The sequence below is a fragment of the Equus caballus genome, chromosome 5 (assembly GCF_041296265.1).
Source record: "Equus caballus isolate H_3958 breed thoroughbred chromosome 5, TB-T2T, whole genome shotgun sequence".
NCBI classification, from domain to species: Eukaryota; Metazoa; Chordata; class Mammalia; order Perissodactyla; family Equidae; genus Equus; species Equus caballus.
In genome coordinates, this window is record NC_091688.1 from 14,790,910 (window position 1) to 14,816,065 (window position 25,156).

General features: G+C 35.4%; 1 protein-coding gene across 4 annotated transcripts in view; it reads left to right on the plus strand.

Annotated features, from left to right (window-relative positions):
* The window catches only part of CEP350 (centrosomal protein 350), a 160,223-nt gene that overhangs the window by 112,291 nt on the left and 22,776 nt on the right, over positions 1–25,156 (plus strand). For all 4 annotated transcript variants that reach the window (XM_014739627.3, XM_070267826.1, XM_014739626.3 and 1 more), the window contains 6 exons: positions 248–447; positions 10,554–10,765; positions 13,486–13,630; positions 17,837–17,997; positions 21,407–21,543; positions 24,318–24,400. In XM_014739627.3, the coding sequence (XP_014595113.2) occupies positions 248–447; positions 10,554–10,765; positions 13,486–13,630; positions 17,837–17,997; positions 21,407–21,543; positions 24,318–24,400 (938 nt within the window). The remainder of the gene's footprint in view (positions 1–247; positions 448–10,553; positions 10,766–13,485; positions 13,631–17,836; positions 17,998–21,406; positions 21,544–24,317; positions 24,401–25,156) is intronic.

Genomic DNA, 25,156 nt, shown 5'->3' on the forward strand with positions numbered 1-25,156 from the left:
TTTTTTGTCTGAATCTACTGCTATTTTTCCTTTGCTAATCTTACAATTACAAGTAAAAGCTAAATTCTCTCATTTTCTGAATAAGTTGACTCATCAAAGCTTCTATTATTTCAAGCTTTTTTCAGGGGAATAGTATTAATGTCCTATTTTTACACAGCTTGTTGATAAGGTAATGAGTGATAGAGCTCTCAAAGTGATTTCTGCCTGTAGATTTGTTCTCTCACTATTCTTCATGGTGTGACCATAGGTTTCTGACAAAGCGAGAGCAAAAACTAATGCAACGGCGACAACATGCAGAGGAGCTTCTGGAGTGGAAGCGACGTTTAGATGCAGAGGAAGCAGAAATTCGTCAAATAGAAAAACAAGCTTTGGCTGCCTGGGACAAAGAATTAATAAAACCTAAAACTCCTAAAAAAGAACTGGAGGACCAGAGAACAGAACAGAAAGGTAATAAGTACTGACTAACTCTGTTCAGACTACAAACTAAAGCCTAACATAACTGGAAGATTTACTTCATTATTTAAAAAAATGGGAATGATAGAGTCAGCCCTGGTGGCCTAGTGGTTAAGTTCAGCTTGCTCTGCTTCAGTGGCCCAGGTTGGGTTCCTGGGTGCTGACCTACACCATTTGTCTGTCAGCAGCCATGCTATAGCAAAAAAAGAGGAAAATTGGCAACCATGTTAGCTCAGGGCAAGCTTTCTCAGCAAAAAAAAAAAAGGGAAAAAGGGAATGATTAAGGGTGAAGGCAGCAATTACAACTACAAATGCTAGAGAAATTGAAAAGAATGACTACTTAGAAGAAATGGGTAAAGTCCATGAAATGGAAATGGGTTATTTCATAACAAAGTGGAGTTTAACACATACTAAAAAATCCAAATAAATCTCAGATCAAAGTAGTCATAGAAGGGAAAAACCAGACCTATAACAGACATCATACTTAATGATAAAACATAGAAAGCTTTCCATTTGAATTTGGAAATAAGACGAAGATGCTTATTTTCATCTAAGGAGTGAAAGGAAGAAGCAAAACTCTTATTATTACAGATGATAAGGCTATACACATAGAAAGTCCAGCATTTACATGTCAGTTCTTAGAATTAATAAGTGAGTTTATAGCAAGGTTGCTGAATATAAAATCCGTTAACAGAGCTCAATTGCATGTCCATAGACCAGCAGAAATTGGTTAGAAAAATCTAATTTTTAAAAGAAATATCATTTATAATAGAAATAAAAAATATGAAGTACCTAGGAATAAATTTAACAAAAAGTATGCAAGATTTTTATAGAGAAAAACTTATAATTTTATTAGGAGACATTATAGAAGACCAAAATAGAAAGATTTTCCATATTCACAGATAGATTTAACTTATCTGAACTTATTTGTAGATTTAAAACAATTTAAATGAGAAACTCAGCAAGATTTCCTCATAGGGGCTGAATAAGCTCATTTTAAAATTTGTATGAAAGAGCAAAAGACTAAAAAAGCAAAGACACTCCTAAAGAAGAAACAACAAAGTTCAGGAACTTACTTTACCACACATCGAGACTTCTAAGAGTATAATAAGTAGGGGCTGGCCCCGTGGCCGAGTGGTTAAGTTCGTGCACTCTGCTGTAGGTGGCCCAGTGTTTCGTTGGTTTGAATCCTGGGCGCGGACATGGTACTGCTCATCAAACCACGCTGAGGCAGTGTCCAACATGCCGCAACTAGAAGGACCCACAACGAAGAATATACAACTATGTACTGGGGTCTTTGGGGAGAAAAAGGAAAAAAATAAAAATCTTTAAAAAAAAAAAATTGTTTTGGGCCTGGCCCAGTGGCGCACCGGTTAAGTTCACACGTTCCGCTTCTTGGCGGCCAGGGGTTCGCTGGTCGGATCCCGGGTGCGGACACGGCACCTCTTGGCACACCATGCTGTGGTAGGCATCCCACATATAAAGTAGAGGAAGGTGGGCATGGATGTTAGCTCAGGGCGAGGCTTCCTCAGCAAAAAGAGGAGGACTGGACTGGCAGTAGTTAGCTCAGGGCTAATCTTCCTCAAATAAAAAAAAAGAGTATAATAATTAAAACAATATGATATTTGCACAGATATAGACAAACAGACCGTGCAACAGAGAGGCCAGAAAAAGGCCCGCACACAAATGGAAAGTTGACTTCTGACACAGGTAACTTTGCCGATTTGTGAATAAAGGAGGGACTTTCGAATAAATTTTTGTGGAAGGGAAAAATGAAGTTGGATCCTTACATGACAGTGTAAAAAGAGCCTTCTCGTGGGGGAGGGAAAGGCTTAAATGTGAAAATTAAAACTTTTAGAAGACAATATAAGAGTATCTTTATGACATCAAAGAGGGGGAAAGATTTCTTTAACATCTTATACAAAGCAAAAATCACAAAAGGAAAGACTGATAAATTTGCCTTCAATAAATTGTGGCTCATTAATACACCATAAGGAAAGTAAAACAATAAAACAGAGAAGATATTTGCAACACTTATGAATGACAAAGGAATAGTATAAAGAATATGTGAGCAACTCCTATGAATCAATAATAAAACGACAACCACATTTTAAAAAATTGGCGTAAGAGCAGACACTTCACAGATGACAACTCCAAATGGTTAATAAACATATGAAAAGATGTTCAGCTTCATTAGTAATCAGGGCGTAAGAACCATAAAAAAATACCATTGCATGCCTGTATTTATTTTCTAGGGCTACTGTAACAAATTATCACAAATTTGGTGGCTTACAGAAATTTTTATTCTCTCACTTCTGGACACCTGAAGTACAAAATCAAGATGTTGGTAGGACTGTGCTTCCTCTGAAGGTTGCAGGGGACAATTCTTTCATTCCTTCTTCCAGCTTCTGGTGGCCCTAGGCATTCCTTGTGTCTGCGTAACTCTAATCTCACATAGTCTTCTTTGCCATGTCTGTCTTCTCCCTTTTTGTCTCATAAGGAAACTTGTCATTGGATTTAGGGCTACCCAGATAATCCAGGACGATCTCGTCATGAGATCTATAACTTAATTATATCTCCAAAGACCTTTTTTCCGAATAAGATTACATTCACAGGTTCTGGGGGTTAAAACATGGACATATCTTTTGGGGGGCCATCATTCCACCCATTTACAATACCCAGCAAACCTCTTGGTGTGTAGGTGGAACAATGAACTATTGGTGTAAGTGTTAATTGGAAACTTAGTTTGAAAAGTAGGTTGAAAGGAGAGGCGTTAAAAGTAGTCAATAAAATAGTAAAAATGAGCTACGCATATCCTACAATTCAGTGATCCATTCCCAGGTTTAAAGTCTAGAGCAGCAGTTCTTAAAGCATGGTTTTTGACATTCTGGGGGAGTCTCTGAGATTTTTTTCAAAGGGTCTGAGAAGTCAGTTATTTTTATAATAATACTAACATGTTGTTGGCCTTTTACACTGTGTTGACATTACACTGATGGTGGGTAAAATTACTGATGCCTTAGTGTAAATCTGTGTAAGTTAGTCATTATATTCTTCACCACCCTTCACTCGCAATAAAAACATGCCAGTTTTATGTCAGAATGTCTTTGAACAAACATTTACAAATATTAATTTTATTGAATCTCAACCTTTGAGTATGTGTCTTTTTAACATTCTGTGTGACAAAATAGGAAATATGCATAAAGCTCTTGTGTGTGCTGAAGCGTGATGGTTGTCTTGAAGAAAAGCACTTAATGTAGTTGTTTGAGTTGCAAGCTGAACTAGCCGTTTTTGTCATGGAGTACCATTTTTACATATGACTGACAAACTATAGTTATTCCGACTTGGGTGTTTGGCAAACAGTTTCTCAGAAATAAATGAAGCAAGTATGACTCTTCAGGAAAACAACTGACAATATTTATTGCCTGTGATAAAATTTAAGTTTTCAAGTGAAAATTAGAATTTTAGAAATGATGTTTTTCCCACCATGGGCTTGACAAGCTTTCCAGTACTTCCAAGACTTTTCTGATATGGTGGGTGATGCTCTTAATCAAAGTCATCTTTTCATATTGTGTGATGAAATGTGTCAACATTTGGAACATCTTTATAAACTCAGTGAACCAGTATTTTCCAAATGACCGATGTTGATTTGGAAAATCATGGATGCATGAAAGATCCATTCAAAGTGCAAGATAGACCAGTGGATTTTAATGTAACAGATGATGAAAAGTTAATTGATATGGTTTCAGATTTCACATTACGGGTAACATTTAAGAAACTATCAATTGTCAGGTTTTGATATAGCATCAAAAAAGAATATCCCCAATTATCTGTAAAGACTGTTAAAATACTCCTCCCTTTTCTAATTATGTATCATCTGTGTGAGGCCGTATTTTTTGCATATGCTTCAACTAAAACAACATAGAACCACAGCTTGCACACAGAAGCAGATATAAGAATCCAACTATCTTCTGTTAAGTCAAAGATTTTTTTTTTTAATGATTGGCACCTGAGCTAACAACTGTTGCCGATCTATTTTTTTTCCTGCTTTTTCTCCCCAAATCCCCCCAGGACAGAGTTGTATATTTTAGTTGTGGGTCCTTCTAGTTGTGGCATGTGGGACACCGCTTCAATGTGGCCTGATGAGCGGTGCCATGTCCGTCCCCAGGATCTGAACTGACAAAACCCTGGGCTGCCAAAGTGAAGTGTGAGAACTTCACCACTCGGCCACAGGGCTGGCCCAAAGATATTTTTTTTAATGTAAAACAATTTCTCTCCTTTTAACTAAAGCTTTTTTTTTGAAAAATGTAGTTATTTTAAATTTTAGAAAATGTTATTTATGTTAGTATGTAGAAGGTTTATTATTGTTATTTTTATTTATTTGTTTTTCTGAGGAAGATTAGTCCTGAGCTAACATCTGCCACCAATCCTCTTTTTGCTGAGGAAGATTGACCCTGAGCTAACATGTGTGTCCATCTTCATTTATTTTGTTTGTGGGATGCCTGCCACAGCATGGATTGATAAGTGGTGCGTAGGTCTGCACCCGGGATCTGAACCAGAGAACCTCGGCCACCGAAGTGGAATGCAGGAACTTAACTTCTGCACCATCGGGCTGGCCCTGTTACTGTTATTTTTCAATAAATTAATAAATATTTTTAATTTTTTTGCATTTTGATTTCTAGTATGGTGAATATTGATAGCTATAATCATATCTATAATCACATAAACTAAAACTTTTTGGGGGTCTTCAGTAATTTTCAACAATGTAAAGTGGTTCTGAGGCCAAAATGTTTGAGAACTGCTGTCTTAGAGCAATGTTTTTTAAGTTGTGGATTTTCCCATTAGAGATGCATGAAATCCATTTAGTGGATTGCAGTCAGCATTGTTCAAAGTTGAAATAAAATACAAAATATCATTATGTTACATGTAGTAAGGATAAATATTATTGTTAAAGTTAAAAAGTCTGAAAGCCACTTCTGTAGAGAACTTTTACATAGTTAGGTAGATATATGGACAGATGCTTGGTTGGGTGGCTGGAGAGAGAGAGAGAATACATAGATTAATATAAATATATCTATAAATACCTATATAGATATATATAGATATCTTAGATATTTATCTATATACTGGGAGATATATATGACATTGTTCATAGCAGCAATATTTGAAATAGCAAAAAAAAAAAAAAAAAAGAGGAAACCACCCACCTCTCCATCAATAGGGGAATCGATAAACAAATTGTGGTATATTCATATATTATATCATGCTTGATGAAAATGAAAAAATTATAGCTATACAAATCAGCATACAAGAATTGAAGAACAAATCACAGAATACTACAAGCAGTTTGATTCCCTTTATAGAAAATTCAGAAGCATGCACAACTAAGTGATGTTATTTAGCTCTACATGCCAAGTAATACATAAAGAAAACGAATGATGCAATAAATTCACTTCATCTGTAGTCTCCCTTCTTTTGTTTTTTTGAGGAAGATCAGCCCTGAGCTAATATCTGCTGCCAATCCTCCTCTTTTTGCTGAGGAAGACTGGCCCTGAGCTAACACCCGTGCCCATCTTTCTCTACTTTATATGTGGGACACCTGCCACACCACGGCTTGATGAGCACTGCCGTGTCCGAACCTGGGATCTGAACCGGTGGACCCCGGGCCACCAAAGCAGAATGTGCGAACTTAACCGCTGTGCCATGGGGCCGGCCCCTGTAGTATTCCTTTTTTTCTCAACATTTTTTTTTTAGTTTATTCAGCAGAGCATTACTTTGTCAGCTTCCTCATCCTCATTCTGTAGCCTCAAATTCTGCTATAGACTTCTCCATCTTGGAAGGGAATTTAAGAGGACCTGGAAAAGAGAATCAATTTCTCAGGTTTCATTATGGGCTATAATAGATGTAGACATTTCTCACTATGGCTGGAAGGCAAATGAAGAATAGCTCTTCAATCCTACATTTATTAGGAACTGTTGACCTACTTAATCATGGAAAATATTATTGGGTAAATGTGATTAAAACAAAGGCTTTTTTTTTTTAAACAAAGTTTGAGCTGTGTGTTTTGGGGTTTTTTTGGTGAGGAAGATGGGCCCTGAGCTAACATCTGTGCCAGTCTTCCTCCATTCTGTATGTGGGATGCTGCCACAGCATGGCTTGATGAGTGGTGTGTAGGTCCACACCCAGGATCCAAACCCACAAACCTTGGACCGCCAAAGCAGAGTGTGAAAACCTAACCACTGTGCCACCAGGCTGGCCCCACAAAGGCAGTTTTAGTGCAATTTTAATCTCATCAAATACAGCTTTTAAATAGTTTAAGAACTTAATAAGGTAAAGTGACATAAAGAGAAAAATCAAGAAAAAAAGGAAATACAATATAATGAAATAAATGATAGTGTAGCTATTTAGGCACATTGTTGCAACAGCCCAACCTGACTCAGACCAAGCAGAAAAATAACTTACTAAAGGATATTCAGTCGTTCATAAAATTTTTGAGATGGCTGGAGAGTAAGCTCCACACTAAGCTTCCAGGAACAGTGCCAAAATCACACCACAGAACTGGCCTGATGAGAAAACTGGTCCAGCTGCTATTCAACAGAGCTAACAAAAACTATTGTTATTATTATTTCCCCACTAATGCCACTTCTGCACCAGAGATTCAATCTTGCAACCACTGAAAAATCCGCTGTCACTACCAAAAGCCACCTTAAATAGATTTCACATGGAGCCTTCTTCCTCAGGTTATTCAATTCCAAAATGAAGTCTTCTGCAGAGACATCAGATTGGAGACTCCTAGTTCCAATGACTAAGTCCTAGCAGCAAGGGAGACTGAGAATTTCATTTGCTGGGTTCTGTCTTGGGTGGCAAGGAACTCTTGTGGCAGGAAATTTATCAAATAGCAGTGAGGAATTAAAAATGTGCTTGAGCTCCAGGAAATGTGACAGATGTCCACTCTAAGCAGGAGGTCAAGCCATGTCCCTTTTTTTTGTAAAGCATTGTAAAATATTGTTAAGAAAGATCTCTCAGACTTTTTCCAAAGCTTGATTTTTTTTAAACAGTCTACAGATACAATGACTTCCATCTTTGCCTACCAAACAAAAAAAAATGCCCCTTTTGTTTCTGGATTTGAAATGTAAAATATAGCTATAATGACTCTTAAATTCTTTCACAGTAGGTATGATTAGGTTGTAGAATGAGACTGTATGACATTTAGTATGTGTTTGTAGTTGTGCAACAATATGCAATAGGTATACAGTAGTAATCAAGTCAACCACACTCTGGAAAGTCTACTTCAGTTTGAAGAGTGTACTTACTGTGTAACTGACTACTACTCCATTTCAGACCCTTCACAGTATCAAAATATATCTGGATTTTGTTAAGTTTAATGTTTCACATATTAAGTTTGTTAGACTCTATCTGCATTATCCAATAGAAATTTCATGATGGAAAGGTTTTGTATCTGTGCTATCCGATGTGGTAACCACTAGGTAGATGTGGCTATTGGGCACTTGAAATTTGGCTAGTAGAACTGAGGAATTTGATTTATTTAATTTTAATTGATATTTAAATAGCCACATGTAGCTAATGGCTACCATATTGGCCAGTGAATGCAGATTATACATTTTACAAAGTTTTGGTATTTTTTCCATTTAGTTTTGTGTCACATCATATAAGATATATTGAAAAAGGAATGCTGAAAATTGGCCAATATTGTCCATAGTGTCTAAATGTTGCAAGACTCCTGTTGACAAATAACTCTGTTTTCAAAAGTGAAGGACACAATGAGATACCACCTCACATCTATTAGGATGGCTATTATCAAAAGACAGAAGATAAAAAGTGTTGGTGAGGATTTGGAGAAATTGGAACCCTTGTGTAGTGCTAGGGGAATGTGAAGTAGTTGCAGCTGCTATGGAAGTAGCATGGCAGTTCCTCAGAAAATTAAAAATAGAATTACCATGTGATCCAGCAATTCCACTTCGGGGTATATACTGAAAAGAGTTGAAAGCATGTTCTCAAAGAGATATTTGTACACCCATGTTTATAGCAGCATTATTCACGGTAGCCAAAAAATAAAAGCAACTCAAATGTCTATCAACAGATGAATGGATAAACCAAATATGGTACATACATACAACGGAATATTATTCAGCTTTTAAAAAGAAGGAAATTCTGACACATGCTATAATATGGATGAACCTTGAAAACATTATGCTAAGTGAAATAAGCTAGTCTCAAAAGGGAAAATATTTTATGATTCCACTTATATGAGGCACCTTGAGTAGTCGAATCTATAGAGACAGAAAGTAGAAGGTTGCTAGGAGTTGGAGAGAGGAGAGAATAAGGAGTTATTTAATGAGTACAGAGTTTCAGTTTGGGAAGATGAGAAAGTACAGGAGATGGGCGGTGGTGATGGTTGCATAACAGTGTGTGTACTTAATGCCACTGAACTGTACACTTAAAGGTGGTTAAGATGGTAAATTTTATGTGTATTTTACCACAATTTAAAAACAGAAATTTTTAAAAAATCAGGGAGTATAGGAAAAGATGTAGAAAGACAGACACATCGACCGTACTTGACTGACTGCCCCTGGTTTATCTTCGCAGTATGGAAATTGGGCAGATCAAAGTGGTTGTAGATGAGTGTGTGAAGTAATCACTTTACATCCTTCTGTATTATTTGAAGTTTTTTGCTTTTTTATTACATTCTTGTATTGCTTTTATAATTTAAAAAATAAGGGAAAGGCAAAAAAATGAAGTCTTCCACAAAGACACCAGACTGGAAAAACTTCGGTGGCTATCTCTTAGGAGGTAGTAGTACAGGCAACTTTCATTTTTTTCTTCATACAATGTGTATATTGTTTAAACTTTTAAAATGAGTATATTGTTACTGTTATTGAACAAAAATAAAATATCTATGTCAAGGGGTATAAAGCAGAAAGGTAGAAGATTCTTCTATTCCACACTACCTAAAATTAAATCATTTTCTAAACCATTTTAAATTTTACCTATGTTCTGCCTTGGAATAAGTGAATATCCTTGAGGATTTTTAGAATTCATTCATTCATTCAACCATTCTGATTATACTACACATACACAATATAAAAATATACCTTTCTAAATTTTTAACTGAAATGCTTTTAAATGTCAGGTCATCTTTGCTGATTAAAGTGAAACATTCTTTAGAGTATAGGTATTTCTTATGTTAAATAAACTTATTTCACAGATTTCAGGCCCCAAATCTTAAGTAATGTTTTTAGAATTGAGTATATCAAATTTTAGCAGTACTGACCCAAAGTGCTATGTAACCTAATCCTTGTGGGGCGTTAATACCTGTGGAGACAAAGAAGGATAACAGTGTACATTCTTAATGTTATACAAGTATAATGTCAAGAATTTTCTGTTAAGTGTTGACATATTTCTGTTTTCCTAGAAAGAGCATAGGCCACAATGGACTTGAAATTCCACAGGCAAGACTGTACTACAAATTCTGAAAATGCTAAATAAAAATTCATAGTTTATCGCTATCAATGCATGCAGCTCTAGTTCATTAATTTTTATTGCTATATTGCATTTTGTTGTATAAATATACCACAATTTATTCATTTTACCATCAGTAGACATTTATATTTCTTCCAGTTTTTGAGTATTAGAACAATCCTGTTAATGCCCATGTACATGTGTCCTGCTGCGTATATGCGAGATTTCTCTAAGATGTATGCCTAGAAGTGGAATTGCTAGCTCATAGAGTGTTTTCATCTTTTCCAAATACTACTAAATTGTTTTCCAAAGTGGTTGGACAAATTTCCACTCCTAAACAAATACGTGAGTTGTAATCGCTCTGCGTGTTCACCACCACTTAATTCATCAGTCACTAGCATTGCTGATTATATGTTAGAGGTATTTTTTCTCAGTTTGCGTTAGCCAAAATTCTTGGACTAACAGACTTTATAGTAAATGTGATTCATTACCTTATGAGATTAAAAATTATATCTAAATGCAGATAGTGAAATTATGCTAAAAACAAATGGAAAGTGTAACAGTTGAACATTTCCCCTGACCAAGATCATGTACTTTTTCTTGTTTTCATCCTCTCTTCCTAGAAATAGCAAGTGAAGCAGAATCTCCAATACCTTCCTACTCTCATCTACACAGTGAAAGCTCTGTTCCCGAAGAATTGGGCAGCCCTGCTGTTGAGTATATACCATCTGAGTCTTTAGTTCAGGAGCGACCAGGGAGTCCAGATCACAGTGTACTTACTGAAGAAATGGTTTTTTCGCAAGAACTGGAGTCCTCTACCTCTCCTAGTAAACATGTAAGTTAGTTAAGTATATTTATATCTTAGTAAGGTTCTTTAGAAAAAACCTGTCTAAAGATATAACAGCTATATTCTTGCTAATAATGACAACGTTGACTATCACCTATACCTGTAACATACAGTATATGACATTTGAATAGAAATAAAGCTTTTCATTGACTCTTAAATATTTATAAATATATGAATTATAGCTTTAGTGGCAGTTAGAAAATTATATGCTGTTAAGTCTATTAGTGTTGAGGGGATAGGAACTTCTAAAGTCTTTAATAAAGATAGTGTGTGGGAACAACGTAAGTTCTTATTATAATCTGTGTTTTATCATCTAATGGAAACAATAAGACCTTAAACCATAACAGTGTGCCTTTTCTATAATTTAGTTAATAACTGCTCTATAACTCATAATCAGAATAAAAGTAATGGTTTTATCTCTTTAAGGCAGCTCTGAAATGGTTATTGATTCTAAATTAGAATAATAGTCACTATTAGAATAAGAGGGTTTTCCATATTGTCCTTAATTCTATACTTCATTAAAAGAAAAAAACTATCTGGTAAAAATTTAAGCTAGGAACCTAACTGTTTTTTTAACTTCATTGTATAAAGTATATAAAGGGATTAGCATAACAATATTAAATATTAAGCTAACACAAGCATTGTTAAGGCCTCTCTATGTTTAAAAAAGGAATTCACCTAAATTCAGAATGGAATGTCCTTTGTTAGAATCTTCATTGTCATTGTGGACGTGAAGAATGAGTTGCAGTTCCCCTATTGAAAAATCAGTCAGATTCCTGAGTATTAATAGCACCTGAAGGATTTGGAGGAAAAATATTTCTTTTTTAAAGATTTTATTTTTCCTTTTTCTCCCCAAAGCCCCCTGGTACATAGTTGTGTATTTTTTCAGTTGTGGGTCCTTCTAGTTGTGGCATGTGAGGGCGCCACCTCAGCATGGCTTGATGAGCCATGCCACGTCCTTGCCCAGGATTCAAACTGGCGAAACCCTGGGCTGCCGAAGTGGAACACACTAATTTAACCACTCAGCCACGGGACCGGCCCCTGGAGGAAAAATATTTTTTATCCAATGAAGAGCCTGTTCCATGTTATGTTGCCAAATATTCCAGTGCTTTAAAACCTTCTAATTAAATTACAGTGTTAGTGATTTCTTAGTTATTATGTGATAATAGCCTTGTTGTATAATTTACTTGTAGCATGATTCCTGCCTGCCAGGAATTCACAACCAAACTCCCCATTTTGACACAATCTTATTATTTTATTACTTCCTATAAATTGATTAGATTCTGCCTAGCATCATTATTGAGGTTCAGGATGGCCATCATCTGATCAAATGCTAAAAATTAGGGTTTTTCCTCACAAGAAAATATATCACGGAAATCAAAACTAATGTGTCCAAAAGTGATTTTTATAATAAAAACTAACATTTATTGCGTACTCCTTACCAAGTGCCAGGTCGTATGCTAAATGCCTTTTGTGGATTATCCTCACAGCGGTTCTATAGATGCTCTTTTAAGCCCCACTCTGAAGCCTAGCCCATTAGGAAAACTTGCCCAAAATCACACGGATAGGAGATGATGATAGCTAGGAATCGAGTCAGGCATCCTCACTTCTACTTGGTGTCAGGGTAGAAATGATCTCCTTTATAATAATAATAATCTCTTCTGGACATTCTTCTTATGCTCTGTTTTCTTCTCTTCCTCCTTACCTCTCTCCTTCCTTCCATAAAAGTAGTACATATTTAGTATTTTAAAAAGTTTTTTTTAGTTTTATTGAGATATCATTGACGTACAGCACTGTGTAAGTTGAAGGTGTACAGCATGATGATTTGACATACATATATTGTGAATTGATTGCCACAATAAATTAGTTAATATCCGTCACCTCATACAGCTACAAAAACATTTTTTTTCTTGTGATGAGCTTTTAGGAGCTACTCTCTTAGCAACTTTCAGATATACCATATAGCAGTGTTAACTATAGTCGTCATGTTGTACATTACATCCCCACTACTTATTTATCTTAGAACTGCAAGTTTGTACCTTTTGACCACCTTCACCCAATTCCCCTGCCTCCCCCCACACCTCTGGTAACCACAAATCTGATCTCTTTTTTACTAAGGTTTTTTAATATTCTACATGTAAGTGAGATCATACAATGTTTGTTTTGCTCTCTCTGACTTACTTCACTTAGCATAATGCCCTCAAGGTCCATCCATGTTGTCATAAATGATAGGATTTCCTTTTTTATGGCTGAATAATATCCCATTGTACGTGTGTGTGTGTGTGTGTGTGTGTGTGTGTTTTCTCTTTATCCATTCACCTATCAGTGAAGAACTTCCATATGGTCCAGCAGTTCTACTTCTGGGTATATATTCAAAGGAAACGAAATCACTATGTCAGAGATATCTGCACTTCCATATTTAGTATTTTTTAAATTAAAAAGAATAAGGGAGTGAATGTCACTTATATAATAGCCACTCCTAGTTTATTATAAACATTTTTAAAGGCATTCTTTTTTATAGCTTTTTTCTGTACCTTTAAAAAAATTGAGGTCTTATATTTGTAGTTTGTATACTTTTTTCAACTTTGTTTTAGAGTTATTTAAAACTCTTTGTAAATATTATCTTTAACTGTTGGTATCTCAAATTTTAAATAGAACTTTACAACTATATCACAAAACAGTTCCCGTTTGATTTTCTGTTTGAGCAGTCACCTCCCAAAAGCTGCACATCTGTCTCAAAGCAGGAGTCTAGCAAAGGAAGTCATAGGACGGGAGGGCAGTGTCGTCTACCTGTCAAGTCCCATCAACACTGTTATAGTTGGTCAGACGAGTCATTATCAATGACGCAGTCAGGTAAGACTAATAATGAGGAGTTTGTTTTCTTTGTACCATATTTGAATTCCTCTTTAATAAGCTTTGTCTAACCGTATGCTAGTATAATGTTATCCTTGTTGCATTTATAAAGGCTTTTTTCTTGCCAAGATTAAATTGCATAATTGTTTGCTTTTCATTGGTAACTAATTATATCCCTAATTATACAAAATATGACAAACTTTTACATTCTCAGGTGTTAATAGACAATCATTTATTCATCAGACATTTGTTGAATTTTTTTCCACGTGTCGAGCACTGCTTATGTGTTCCCATAGCGCTCTATGCTTCAACTTGTTACACCAGACTATACATAAACTATAACCAAACGTTACTCAGCAGGCCTCCCCTACTAGAATGTAGACTCCTGGGAAGGAGAGTCTATGTTTTGTTAACAATTGTAGCACCAGGACCTAGCAGGTACTCTGCTTTGTACATGGTAGGTATTTAGTAAATCTTTCTTGAATGAATTAATGATGACCGTGAGGAGAGACAGGAGGTAGTAGAACCGGATAGCCTAAGTCTCAAAGGAGGAAAAGTAGAGAATAGACTGCAAATGGCAGAGGGCAGCATAATCTATTTTCCCATAACCTCTGTCCTACTCTAAATCTCTGTAGAATGTAGATTATGAAAGAACGAACAGCCTCTACTCTAAAAGACTTGAAGGAGTTTTGATCTTCGAAAGCATATCTAGACAGACAATGCTCAGTTCATGTAGGATTCTGAGATTAATACTATACAGAGTGTTTGCCTTTTGAGCTCATTTTTAGTTTTCTTTTGAGGCTAGACATTTAGTAAAGGAAAAGTGAAAAAAAATTTTGGGGGGGGGTGGGTTTGATCCTATTCTATACCCCCATTGTTTTCAATGTTTCAAGCAATAGTAAATCATGGAATTTTCTCACACTTGTTTTTATAGATCCTCCCTTCTTTGAATAACTGCATAATATTTCATAGAGTAGATATACCATAATGTATTTAACCATTTCCCTTGTGATGGTCTTTAGATTTCCTCAAATTTTTCAAAATTGCAAATAATGCTGTATTGAACATCTTCATATATACATTTTCTTGTTGAATATTTCAGTAGGAATAAATTCTTAGAAATGGAATTACTGGGTCGAGCCAGTTGAAGAATGTTATCTATTGTATTTATCTGTTGAAAGTTATTAATATTTTTCTATATTTGCTTTCATGTATTCATGAAAAGTTACTGCCAGTGGAGTAACATGTCAGTAGACAAAAACTTGATACTTGGAAACGTGGATTCTTATCTTGGCTCTATTACTTACTGGAGACTTTCTTCAAGTTTCTTTCCCATATTGGATAGTCTTTTCCATCTGTAGCAATGTAATAATATCTTAACCATCCGTGCATGAGTTATACACTAAGGATTAATGATGATATTTGTAAGATATTGTTTTATTGATAAAACATATCCAAGTAAGAATAGTTTTAAAAAAATAGCTTTGAGCTTTCTAAGCTATAGATGCTATCTACCTATTCATGATGACATCATTATATGTAATACTTATGGAAGTTGTAAATTTTAATGTAGTGGGGTTATATGATACCTTTCTCACTTGAGTGATGGAAGTTTGTTATCAACCAAATTAGTATAGTCAGTGGTGTCAAATAATCAGAAACTTAATTTTTTCATTAAATTATCTATCCATCAGGTTATTCTGTCTTGACTGTTTCACCAAACTGAAGTATGGTTTACCTGCCACCTCTCCTCTCCCTCACCTCCCAGAAAACCCTGTAGGAGAGAATTCCACAAAGACAATGTCTCTATCTAGAGAATTGCTTGGGTGAAAAAAAGCAATTTCTAGAGATTCTCTTAGATGATATTGATGATAAACACTATGCAGTAATACTAGATTTAGGCAGATAGGTATTCCCATTCACTCTCATAGACTTTTTTTTTTTTTTTAAAGATTGGCACCTGAGCTAACAACTGTTGCCAACCTTCTTTTTTTTCCCTGCTTTTTCTCCCCAAATCCCCCCAGTACATAGTTGTTTATTTTAGTTGTGGGTCCTTCTAGTTGTAGCATGCAGGACACCGCCTCAGCACGGCCTGATGAGCGGTGCCATATCCGCTGCGCCCAGGATCTGAACCAGTGAAACCCTGGGCGGCCAAAGCAGAGTGCAGGAACTTAACCACTCAGCCATGGGCTCGGCCCCTCATAGATTTTTATTTAGTCCCTAATTGCTCTTCATTTGTACCTTTTTGGTTTCTTTAGTACTTAAAAATATAAACATTTCCCAAGGCCTTTCATCTAAAAACTCTGTTTCTCATCAACCACTATGAAATCTTCACAACTATAGATGATAAAGATATTTTTATTAGAAAAATCACTACTAGCTTATGCAATTTTTAAAATAGATTAGTTTAAAATAATCACTTTTTTTGGCAAAGTTTAAACTAAGTCTATAGGAGGTAGTGGTCTCCTATAAAATTTTATTGAAGTAATGTCTTAAGTTTTGGAAGCACATAAAGCTTATCAAGCTAAAAGAATACAGTTCTAGAAAGTGCAGAGGTATGAGTTTATACTTCATCTTAGAAAGATGATTTTTGGCTCAGCCTGTACTCCTACCCCAGATCATTGTGCTGGAATCATCAGTTGTATCTCTATAAAGCCTATCACTAAGGGTTCAGAACTTCTTAACCCTGAAACCAGCTGATTATTTTCTTCAGAAATTAAAAGAAGCATGAGGGAGATATTCAGTTGCTCTCTCCTCACCACCACCTTTTTGAGTTTTAATCCAAAAAATACATTATGTAAAATATGGCTATGTAAAAATGTGTATTTTATGTGAGTATTAATACTACCACCATTTATTGAGCTTTTATAGTAGTCCAGGTACTTTGCCACATGCTTTACATATCTTATGTAATCTTCACACCAATTCTAGAAGTCAGTAAGGGCCAGACACCTTGCCAGTTACTAGTAACCAATCCAGAGTTGAAAATGGCCTTCACTATTACTTTATTTTATGAGTGTTGATCAGTAAATAGTGAGCTTTACCAATGCTAAGGGCTCATTATGGTGCCACTACTGGTATAAGATAGGTGTAACTTTCCTAGTATACCTTACTAAGGTCAGTGACATAGAAGTGACGGGAATTTAGATTTCATTATTTCTAATCCAGATATTTTTGGATCACACTACAAAAACAGACTATAATCTTTTTGCATTTAAATAAATTCTAGTAACTAGTAACTAGATCTTACGCAATTTAATCTGAAGTACCTGAAAAAAAGCTGGTTATTTATGACATAATGTTGTAGTCTTCAGATTTGTATACAATAGTATTTCTATTCTAAAAATATTAAATGTCTTGTTCAACATTAGTGTGTGGAAATGACACCATTGTGTGATTCAAGGAGGAGGTGTGTTAAGTAGTCATTTTTATTCTATATAATTTCCATGTGTAGTGAAATAAGCAATGTCTTTAAATGATACCTATTTTCATAGCATGTGTGTGAAACTTATTAGAATGAAATGTCTTTTTCAGGATTTTTCCTATGACTGGACGTCTACTTTGTGTGTGTTCCTATATGTATATGAACTGTTGGGAAGAAAATAAGATTTAACTAGCTTCGTTTCTGGTATTTTAAATATTTTAAAAGCTTCCAAAGATTACAGCAGAGTATGTTTCTTTATAATTGCTCCTTTCTGTGATATTAAGACATCAGCTGATGAGTCACAGTCAGCTTCAAGTGGTGAAATTCCAGTTTGATTTTAATCTGACTTAAAAACTATTAAACTATCTATTAATAACTAAGAGGAAGGACAGTTAAATATGATTATCTTGTCACCAGGAAGTAATTCCTTACAGAATGTCCAAATTTCACTAACCTAAAAGTTTTTCAACTTTCAGCTACTTATCTTACTAAGACAGGGTACCTTGAGATTTATTTGCAGTTTCAAATAGTACAATTAGAAAGAGAAAATAAATAGGAGGACATCCCCTCACACACACGCACACACATGAAAAATAGAGATTTAGGGGAAAGGAGGAATGCAAATCACTAATAAATTTTTTTCAGAAGCTCAAATTTCTTAATTTTAACTGTTAGATTGATTTTATTAAAATGGAGTATTACATTGCTGCTTTTCATTAATAGTCCTGAATTAACTTTATTCTTAAGTTAAAATTAAATACAAGATTTTGTATCTCTTTCAGAAACTACATCTGACCAAAGTGACATTGAAGGTAGGATTCGAGCCCTGAAGGATGAGCTGCGGAAAAGAAAATCAGTTGTGGACCAGCTGAAGAAGGAGCAGAAGAGAAGGCAAAAGGAAAGGCTGAAAGCCCAAGAAGCCAGTCTGATCAAACAGTTAGAGGTTAGACATATGGGGAAAGGGGTTTAATCTCAAGGCTAACATGTATGTGAAGCCTAAAATGTTTTTAATATTGTTAATAAAGTAATGGATTAGGATTTTTCAATATTAGTTTGGTGCTACATTTTATCCTAACACTTAAAAAAATTCTGAGGCTGTCAAAACAAGCTCTTATTTAAGACATTAAATATTAAATTAAAGTATTAAATATTATAATATCAAATATTAAAGTAAATATTAAAGTATTAAAGCTTTTTTCTTTTTTTTTCCGAGGAAGATTAGCCCTGAGCTAACATCTGCTGCCAGTCGTCCTCTTTCTGCTGAGGAAGACTGGCCCTGAGCTAACATCTGTGCCCATCTTCCTCCACTTTATATGTAGGACCCCTTCCACAGCATGGCTTGCCAAGCGGTGCCATGTCCGCACCCAGGATTCAAATCAGTGAACCCTGGACTGCCGAAGCAAAACGTGTGCACTTAACAGCTGTGCCACCAGGCGGCCCTTAGAGCTTTTTTCTGAATAAGAAAGATTAGGCCTAGGAAAGAAAGATTGATACCCATGCCCTCTTAAGCAAAGAACCATTAGATAAATAATTCTAACTATTGGAATTACCACCACCTTTTTTTTTTTTTAATTTTTAAATTTTTAGCAGAATGATGTTTCATACCACACAACTTTATTAGTACAACTCTTTCTGCTATTTGGATGGCTCCTAGATGATATCTCTGAACTTGACTTTATGCTCAAGTTCTATCATCTTTCTCTGATTCTACCCCAGCCTGGAAATCTGGTTTTGATATTTTCCTCATTCTGTTTTCTCCTGTTTATTCAGAGTCCTTTGATTCTTTTCTTTTCTTCTTCTTCTATCATTTTTTTTAGTGAAGAAGATTGGCCCTGAGCTAACATCTGTTGCCAATCTTCCTCTTTTTGCTTGAGGGAGGTTGTCACTGAGCTAACATCTGTGCCAGTCTTCCTTTATTATGTATGTGGGATACTGCCACAGCATGGTTTGATGAACGGTGTATAAGTCTGCACCTGGGATCTGAACCCCCTAACCCTGCACCCCCAAAGTGGAGCACGTGAACTTAACCACTATACCACCAGGCCAGCCCCTAGATCCCATTGATTCTTTTTTTTTTATAAAGCTCCCTGCTCTTCCCTTTCCATTCCTACTGCCATCAAGCTGTTTGGAGCCCTTATGACATCTTGCCTCTACTATCTGCATAGCCTCTTAAATGTGCCTGCCTCTAGTTGCTTCCCTATTGCTTACGTACATTTTGCCAGCTTAGTGTTCCTAAAACACCACATTCATTATAGAATCGGTCTGAACTTCCTACTCATCACAAGATTCCCTTCTCATGGCATCACCAGAGAAGATCATTTAGCTTTTACCCAAACACTTCCAGTAATAGGAAATTTCAGATTTTCAAGGCAATTGGTTTCATTGTTGGACTCTAGGTGCTTTTAAATATTAGAAACCTCTTTGTTGGGTTTAGCCAAAATTTCTCTCCTTTTAATTATCCTTGTTGTGGTAACACCAAACATGCAATCCTTCTACGTTTATTAATTTAATTATCAAATATTCAGGTGCCTTTTTGTCTGCCAGGAATTCAGCTCATTACTTTACATGTATTTTTCATTTTATCATCAAAGCAACAAAGTGTGGCTATTACTATCCCTGTTTTACAGATGAGGAAACTGAGTTTCAATGAGATTTATGATATCCAGGGACACACAGTTCATATGTGGTAAAGCTAGGATTTTAATCTAGCTCTAATTTCCAAATTCTGTGCTCTGACCATTATACTACATTATCTTCCACCTAGAAAATAGGGCTGCTAACAGATCTAGAGAATGTAGATATTTCCACAGGTACACAATACAGAGATGGGAACAGGAATTGTAACTTGCACAGAAGTAAGGAAAGTGGTTAAGATACAATGGCCATACTGGGAAGTTCATGTTGGAAGGTAGTGGGGAAATAAAATTTAAAAATAAAGATGATGTTCAGGACCTTGGAAATCAGACTGATGAAGTCAGTAATCTTCAACCTGACTATGCGTTAGAATTAACTGAAGAGATTTTTGAAAAATACAAATATCCAGGCTCACTCACAGAGATTCTGATTTCATTTGTCTAGGGTGGGGCCCAGGATTTAAAAACAATACTATAGGTATTGAGGAGCCACTGAAAGCTAAATGAAATACTATTAGAATGAATAACATCACTCAAAAATGTTCATTAATGGATATGTCAGCCAGAAGGATCTCTAGAGAAATGCTATAAAGATCGATCTCATTCAACATTTCATTAAATAGTTTAAATGAAGACAAAAGCAAGTTCTGTATTTAGGTTTTAAAATTATAGTATATGATGAAGAAATATATAATACATAGAAGTTCTTATTAAAATAAACCTTGATTTTATTTGATCACAGATTTAAAAAGTGAACTATATTCATAGAAGTACAGCTTTCAGATCTGAGAAGTCATAGTCCTCATATATGCCTAGCTAGCTAGGCCACATAGCTGTAGTATATGTTTAATAGCAGAAGTTACTTTATCAAAACATTAAGAATTCAGAGAAAGGTAAGATGGATGGTGAGAGTTGTAGTAGGGATTTTAGCCCAAGTTTTAGACTATAGCAGTTGACAAGCACTCATCTGCTTGTACATTCGTTCTGTAATATTGACAGCCTACTTTGGGCCAGACACTGTGAGTAGGTACTGGACATACAGTGTTGAACAAAACAGCTTTAGTCTCAAATAGTGAGAGATGTACAGGTAGGGATTTTAGCCCAGAAAATCAGGGAGAGATATAATAGATGGAGGGCTTCCCTTGGATTTCATACAAAGTAGAATTACAAATTAGTGAAGTTTTGTTTACAGATTGGCTAATATCTAGAAAACGTATTTTGTAATTCTGAGCTGTCATACTCCCACACACCCTTTCCTCTCTTCAGGATTTGTATTCCTAAGTGCTTAGCCCTCAAGAAGCTTACTGCCATTGAAATTCAGTATAATGGCCAAACTTCTAAAAAATGCTGTTACGGTATTCGGACACCCTTTAAAGAACACTTATATAATCAGCTAGAGAGGTTTTTTAATGCGGCAGGGCCTGAATTATTGCTTCGTAAGTCTTAAGCTTCTTTCGATGGGGCTTTATCATTTCCTAATTGGTATTAGGGTTACAATTGTACATCTTACTTATACATACTCTGTTTCAAGAAGGATTGTATGCACAATGTACAAGGATGACTGTTTCCAGAGCTCTGGAGAATGATACGGATCCCGGGAGAAAGAGTTTTATATCTTCTTTACCGTTTGAATATGTTGCCATAATATATACTATTTTTTAATTTAAAATAGTTGTAAAAAATTCTACGTAGTGACTCCTCTGATTTTTCTAAACTTAGTCATATGATGAATTCATTAAGAAAACCGAAGCCGAGCTTAGCCGCGATTTGGAAACATCACCAACAGCCAAGCCTCAGATTAAAACACTCTCCTCAGCTTCTGAAAAACCCAAGATCAAGCCCCTTCCACTACACAGGTAGAAATTTTTGACAACTTACCTATATTCTGCCTTGTTTGAGAAAAGAATAAGGAAAGATTTTTGGACGCTGTCTTTTAAGTAACTGTGAAATTACAGAAGTAAAAATATTTGTTTATATTTTCGGTTTCGCTAGTAAAATTGTTATATATGATATAATCACAAATCAAACTTATAATAAGGTACAGATTTAAAAATATATTTTGAATCCTGAAATCTGGTGGATGCAATGAAAATAATACCCTCCAGTATTGCTAGTGGTAGCATTGTAAGTTGGTATAGACTTTTTGAAAAACACTTTGGCAATGTTTCAAAAGCCAAAAACAATCTGTAACTTTTCTTTTTGGTGAAGGAGATTGTCCCTAAGCTAACATCTGTTACCAATCTTCCTCTTTTTGCTTGAGGAAGATTGGCCCTGAGCTAACATCTGTGTCAGTCTTTCCTCTACTTTGTGTGTGGGTTGCCACCACAGCATGGCTTGATGAGTGGTGTAGGTCTGCACCTAGGATCCGAACCCATGAAGCCAGACCACTGAAGCAGACCATGCCAAACTTAACCACTATGCCACCAGGTTGGCCCCTAAACTGTAACTTTTGACTAAGTAATTCCACTTCTGGAAATCTAGCTTGAGAAAATGTGGCCTACTAAAAAGTCTCTATTTATGTGAATATTTATCACAATGTCCTTTATATTAATGAAACGTTGGAAGCAATCTTTGTGTCCAAAAAGAGTGAATAGCCCAGCAAACTGTGGTTCTTTCCAGGGGTAGAATATTGTGCAGCCAGTAAATGCAAATAGTGAAGATACCAAGTAGCAACATTAGAATATATAACATGGCATATAAAATAAGTCAGGTTGAAATATTTAAACTAAATTGTGAACAGTGAGTAGGGGTTAGGCAGACAGTGGAACTGAGAAATAGGGGCCATTTCAGAGAAAAGGGCATTCTTAAATGATCAGAAGCAGCAAAGGGCTTGGCATATCATAGAAGCTGAACTTAATATGATGTTGCTGGAGTTACGAGAAGGGGTTGGAAAAATAAATAAAAACCAAGTTGTAAAAACCTAGTACTCACTCATTCTTAGTAGTTTCTATTTTACTTTTTAGAAGATGTGAAGCCTCTAAAAGTTTTTTAAAAATACATTTTGGGGTTTTCTTGTTGGTTCCAAAAGTAATACAGGCTCATTACAATTAATTTAACATTTCCTGAATCCTGGCCCAAGTACCAGCTAGCTATTTAACTTTGGGGAAGTTATTTAATCTCTCTGTGCTTCAGTTTTTTAGTAGGGATTTATATCCCTATAACAACACCTGACTAATAAACTTGTTATAAGGGCTAAAGGCTTAACTTAGAACAGGGCTCAGCACACGATTAGTGCTGTGTATTAGTTGCTTTTATTGTTATTATTATTAGAATATTGAGGGAAGCAGTAAAAAGAAAAAAGTTTAAACCATATCTCACCCACCTATCCCAAAATAGCGAATGTCAATAAGTAGGTATATTTCCTTCTAGAATTTTTTATGCTTAGATTTTATGTGTATTTTTGTTATATATACATTTTCCATTGTATTATAAACTAAATTTTATTTTAATTTCTACATACTATACTATTGAATGGTTTTGTAGTTTTATTAACCAAGCTACTTGAAGGATTTTAACCATGGAATGACACAATCAGATCTGTGTTTAGAGAGATCTTTCTGACTACACTATGAAGCAACAATAGAAAGGGCTAAGCTTAGAAGCAGATCAGAGCTCAAATAATCAGTGGTAATAAGAATAAAGAAAAGGAGATCGATTTTAGGAATATTTAAGAAGTAGACTTGACTAATTAAAGTGCTGTATAGGGAAGCAGGGGAAATCTAGAAGGACTCCCAGGTTTCTCTTAAGTAGTTGGTTGGGTCAAAGTTCCATTAACCTAAATGGAAAATCAGGTGTTCTTTCGTGGGAAGCTTATGATTCTGGTTTTAAAATGTTAATTTTGAGGTGCCTATTGTTCATCTAATTGGAATTATCCAGGGAAGATATCAGAATTAGATATATGGGGATGATCAGCATATGGATTGTGGTTGAAGCCATAAATGTAGCAACATCACCCACAGAAGGTATGGATTCAGAGGAAATAAAAGGGAGCCAAGTATTAAATGTCATAAAATAGCAACATACAGAGGTAGGAGTAGAGGCCAAATATTATGACTTAGCAAATAAAGAGAAGGCAAGAAAATAAAGATAGTGTCTGCAGCTCTTTCTGTTAACTTAAAGGAGAGGACAGTAGCATGAGATGGAGGAATGAAGAATTGAAGGGGAAATTTCTTTTGAGCCTTGAGACATAAGCTGAGGGGGAAACAATCTCCAGATTGAAAGACTAAAGAGTGTAGGAAAGAGAATGGATGGTTGAGGAGTACCATCAACGAGGCTGTGGAAATGTATGGGTTTGGGGCCGAAAGATGTTCGAACAATTAGCTTTGAGCAAGTATGAAAGAGGCACTTTTCCTTCCCTATAGACAGAAGGAAAGGCAGTTGCGATGGCTGTGAATGTAGATAAATCTGTAGGTAGAAAAGTTAAAGGTAAGGAAGTTCATGCTGATGCCCTCTATTTTTCTCATTAAAAGAGGCAAGATCAGAAATAGGCTTGATGAAAGTGGCAAAGGTTGGAATAGCTCCTGTGGAGAAGAAGAAAGAAGTAGTTGTCTCAGAATTGACTGCTTTTTGTTACCAGTTATTATAGTATCAGCTATATATTTATTTCTGTTCATTAATTTTTCTACTTCAGATCTGAAACAGCAAAGAATTGGAAATCACTAACAGAGTCAGAACGTTCCAGAGGATCCCTGGAATCTATTGCTGAATGTGGTGGTATGTAACTAGAAAAAATAATTATGCCTCATCTACACAGACTAAGGATTTATGCAAATGTCTACACAATTCTACCTCTACAGCTTTTTAATTAAAAAATTAATTTCTGAAAGATAATAGATTATTTACTATTTTAAGCTAATTTTATATTTTAAAGTGATTTGTTGGTTATGTATAAGTTACATGAATCAGTCTTTATTGTCCCAAATGTATGACAAAAACTGAGGCATAAAGACATTAATCTAAAAGGGCTGAGTGTATCATCAGCATCTTTAAACTCTCCCTTAATCAGATTTTGTATCTGATTATGTATATTTTCAGCCTATATTACTTCTCAGGATAAGTGGTTATACACATTTTTCTTAAAGTTTAATCCAAAGAAAGATGAGAGTTATTGAAAATAAAGTGTAATTCAATGAGGAAATAAAACAAAACTGAAACATAAAAAAGCCTACCTAGCAACAGTGACAACATAGATTTGAATTCAAAACTTTTAATTCTTGGTTTGTTAGCTCATCAAATCTTACTCATTTTCTTCGTCTTTTGCAATTTTAGCTCTTAAAATGCTATATTTGCAGAAATAGTTGATCTTTTTTCTTTTTTTACGTTCAAGAGCTTAGTTGAAGTGCCCAGGAAACTCACTCTTTTAGAAGTATATATAGGGGTCAGCCCTGTGGCTGAGTGGTTAAGTTTGCACACTCAGCTTTGGTGGTCCAGGGTTTCTCAGGCTCGGATCCTGGGCGTGGACATCACACT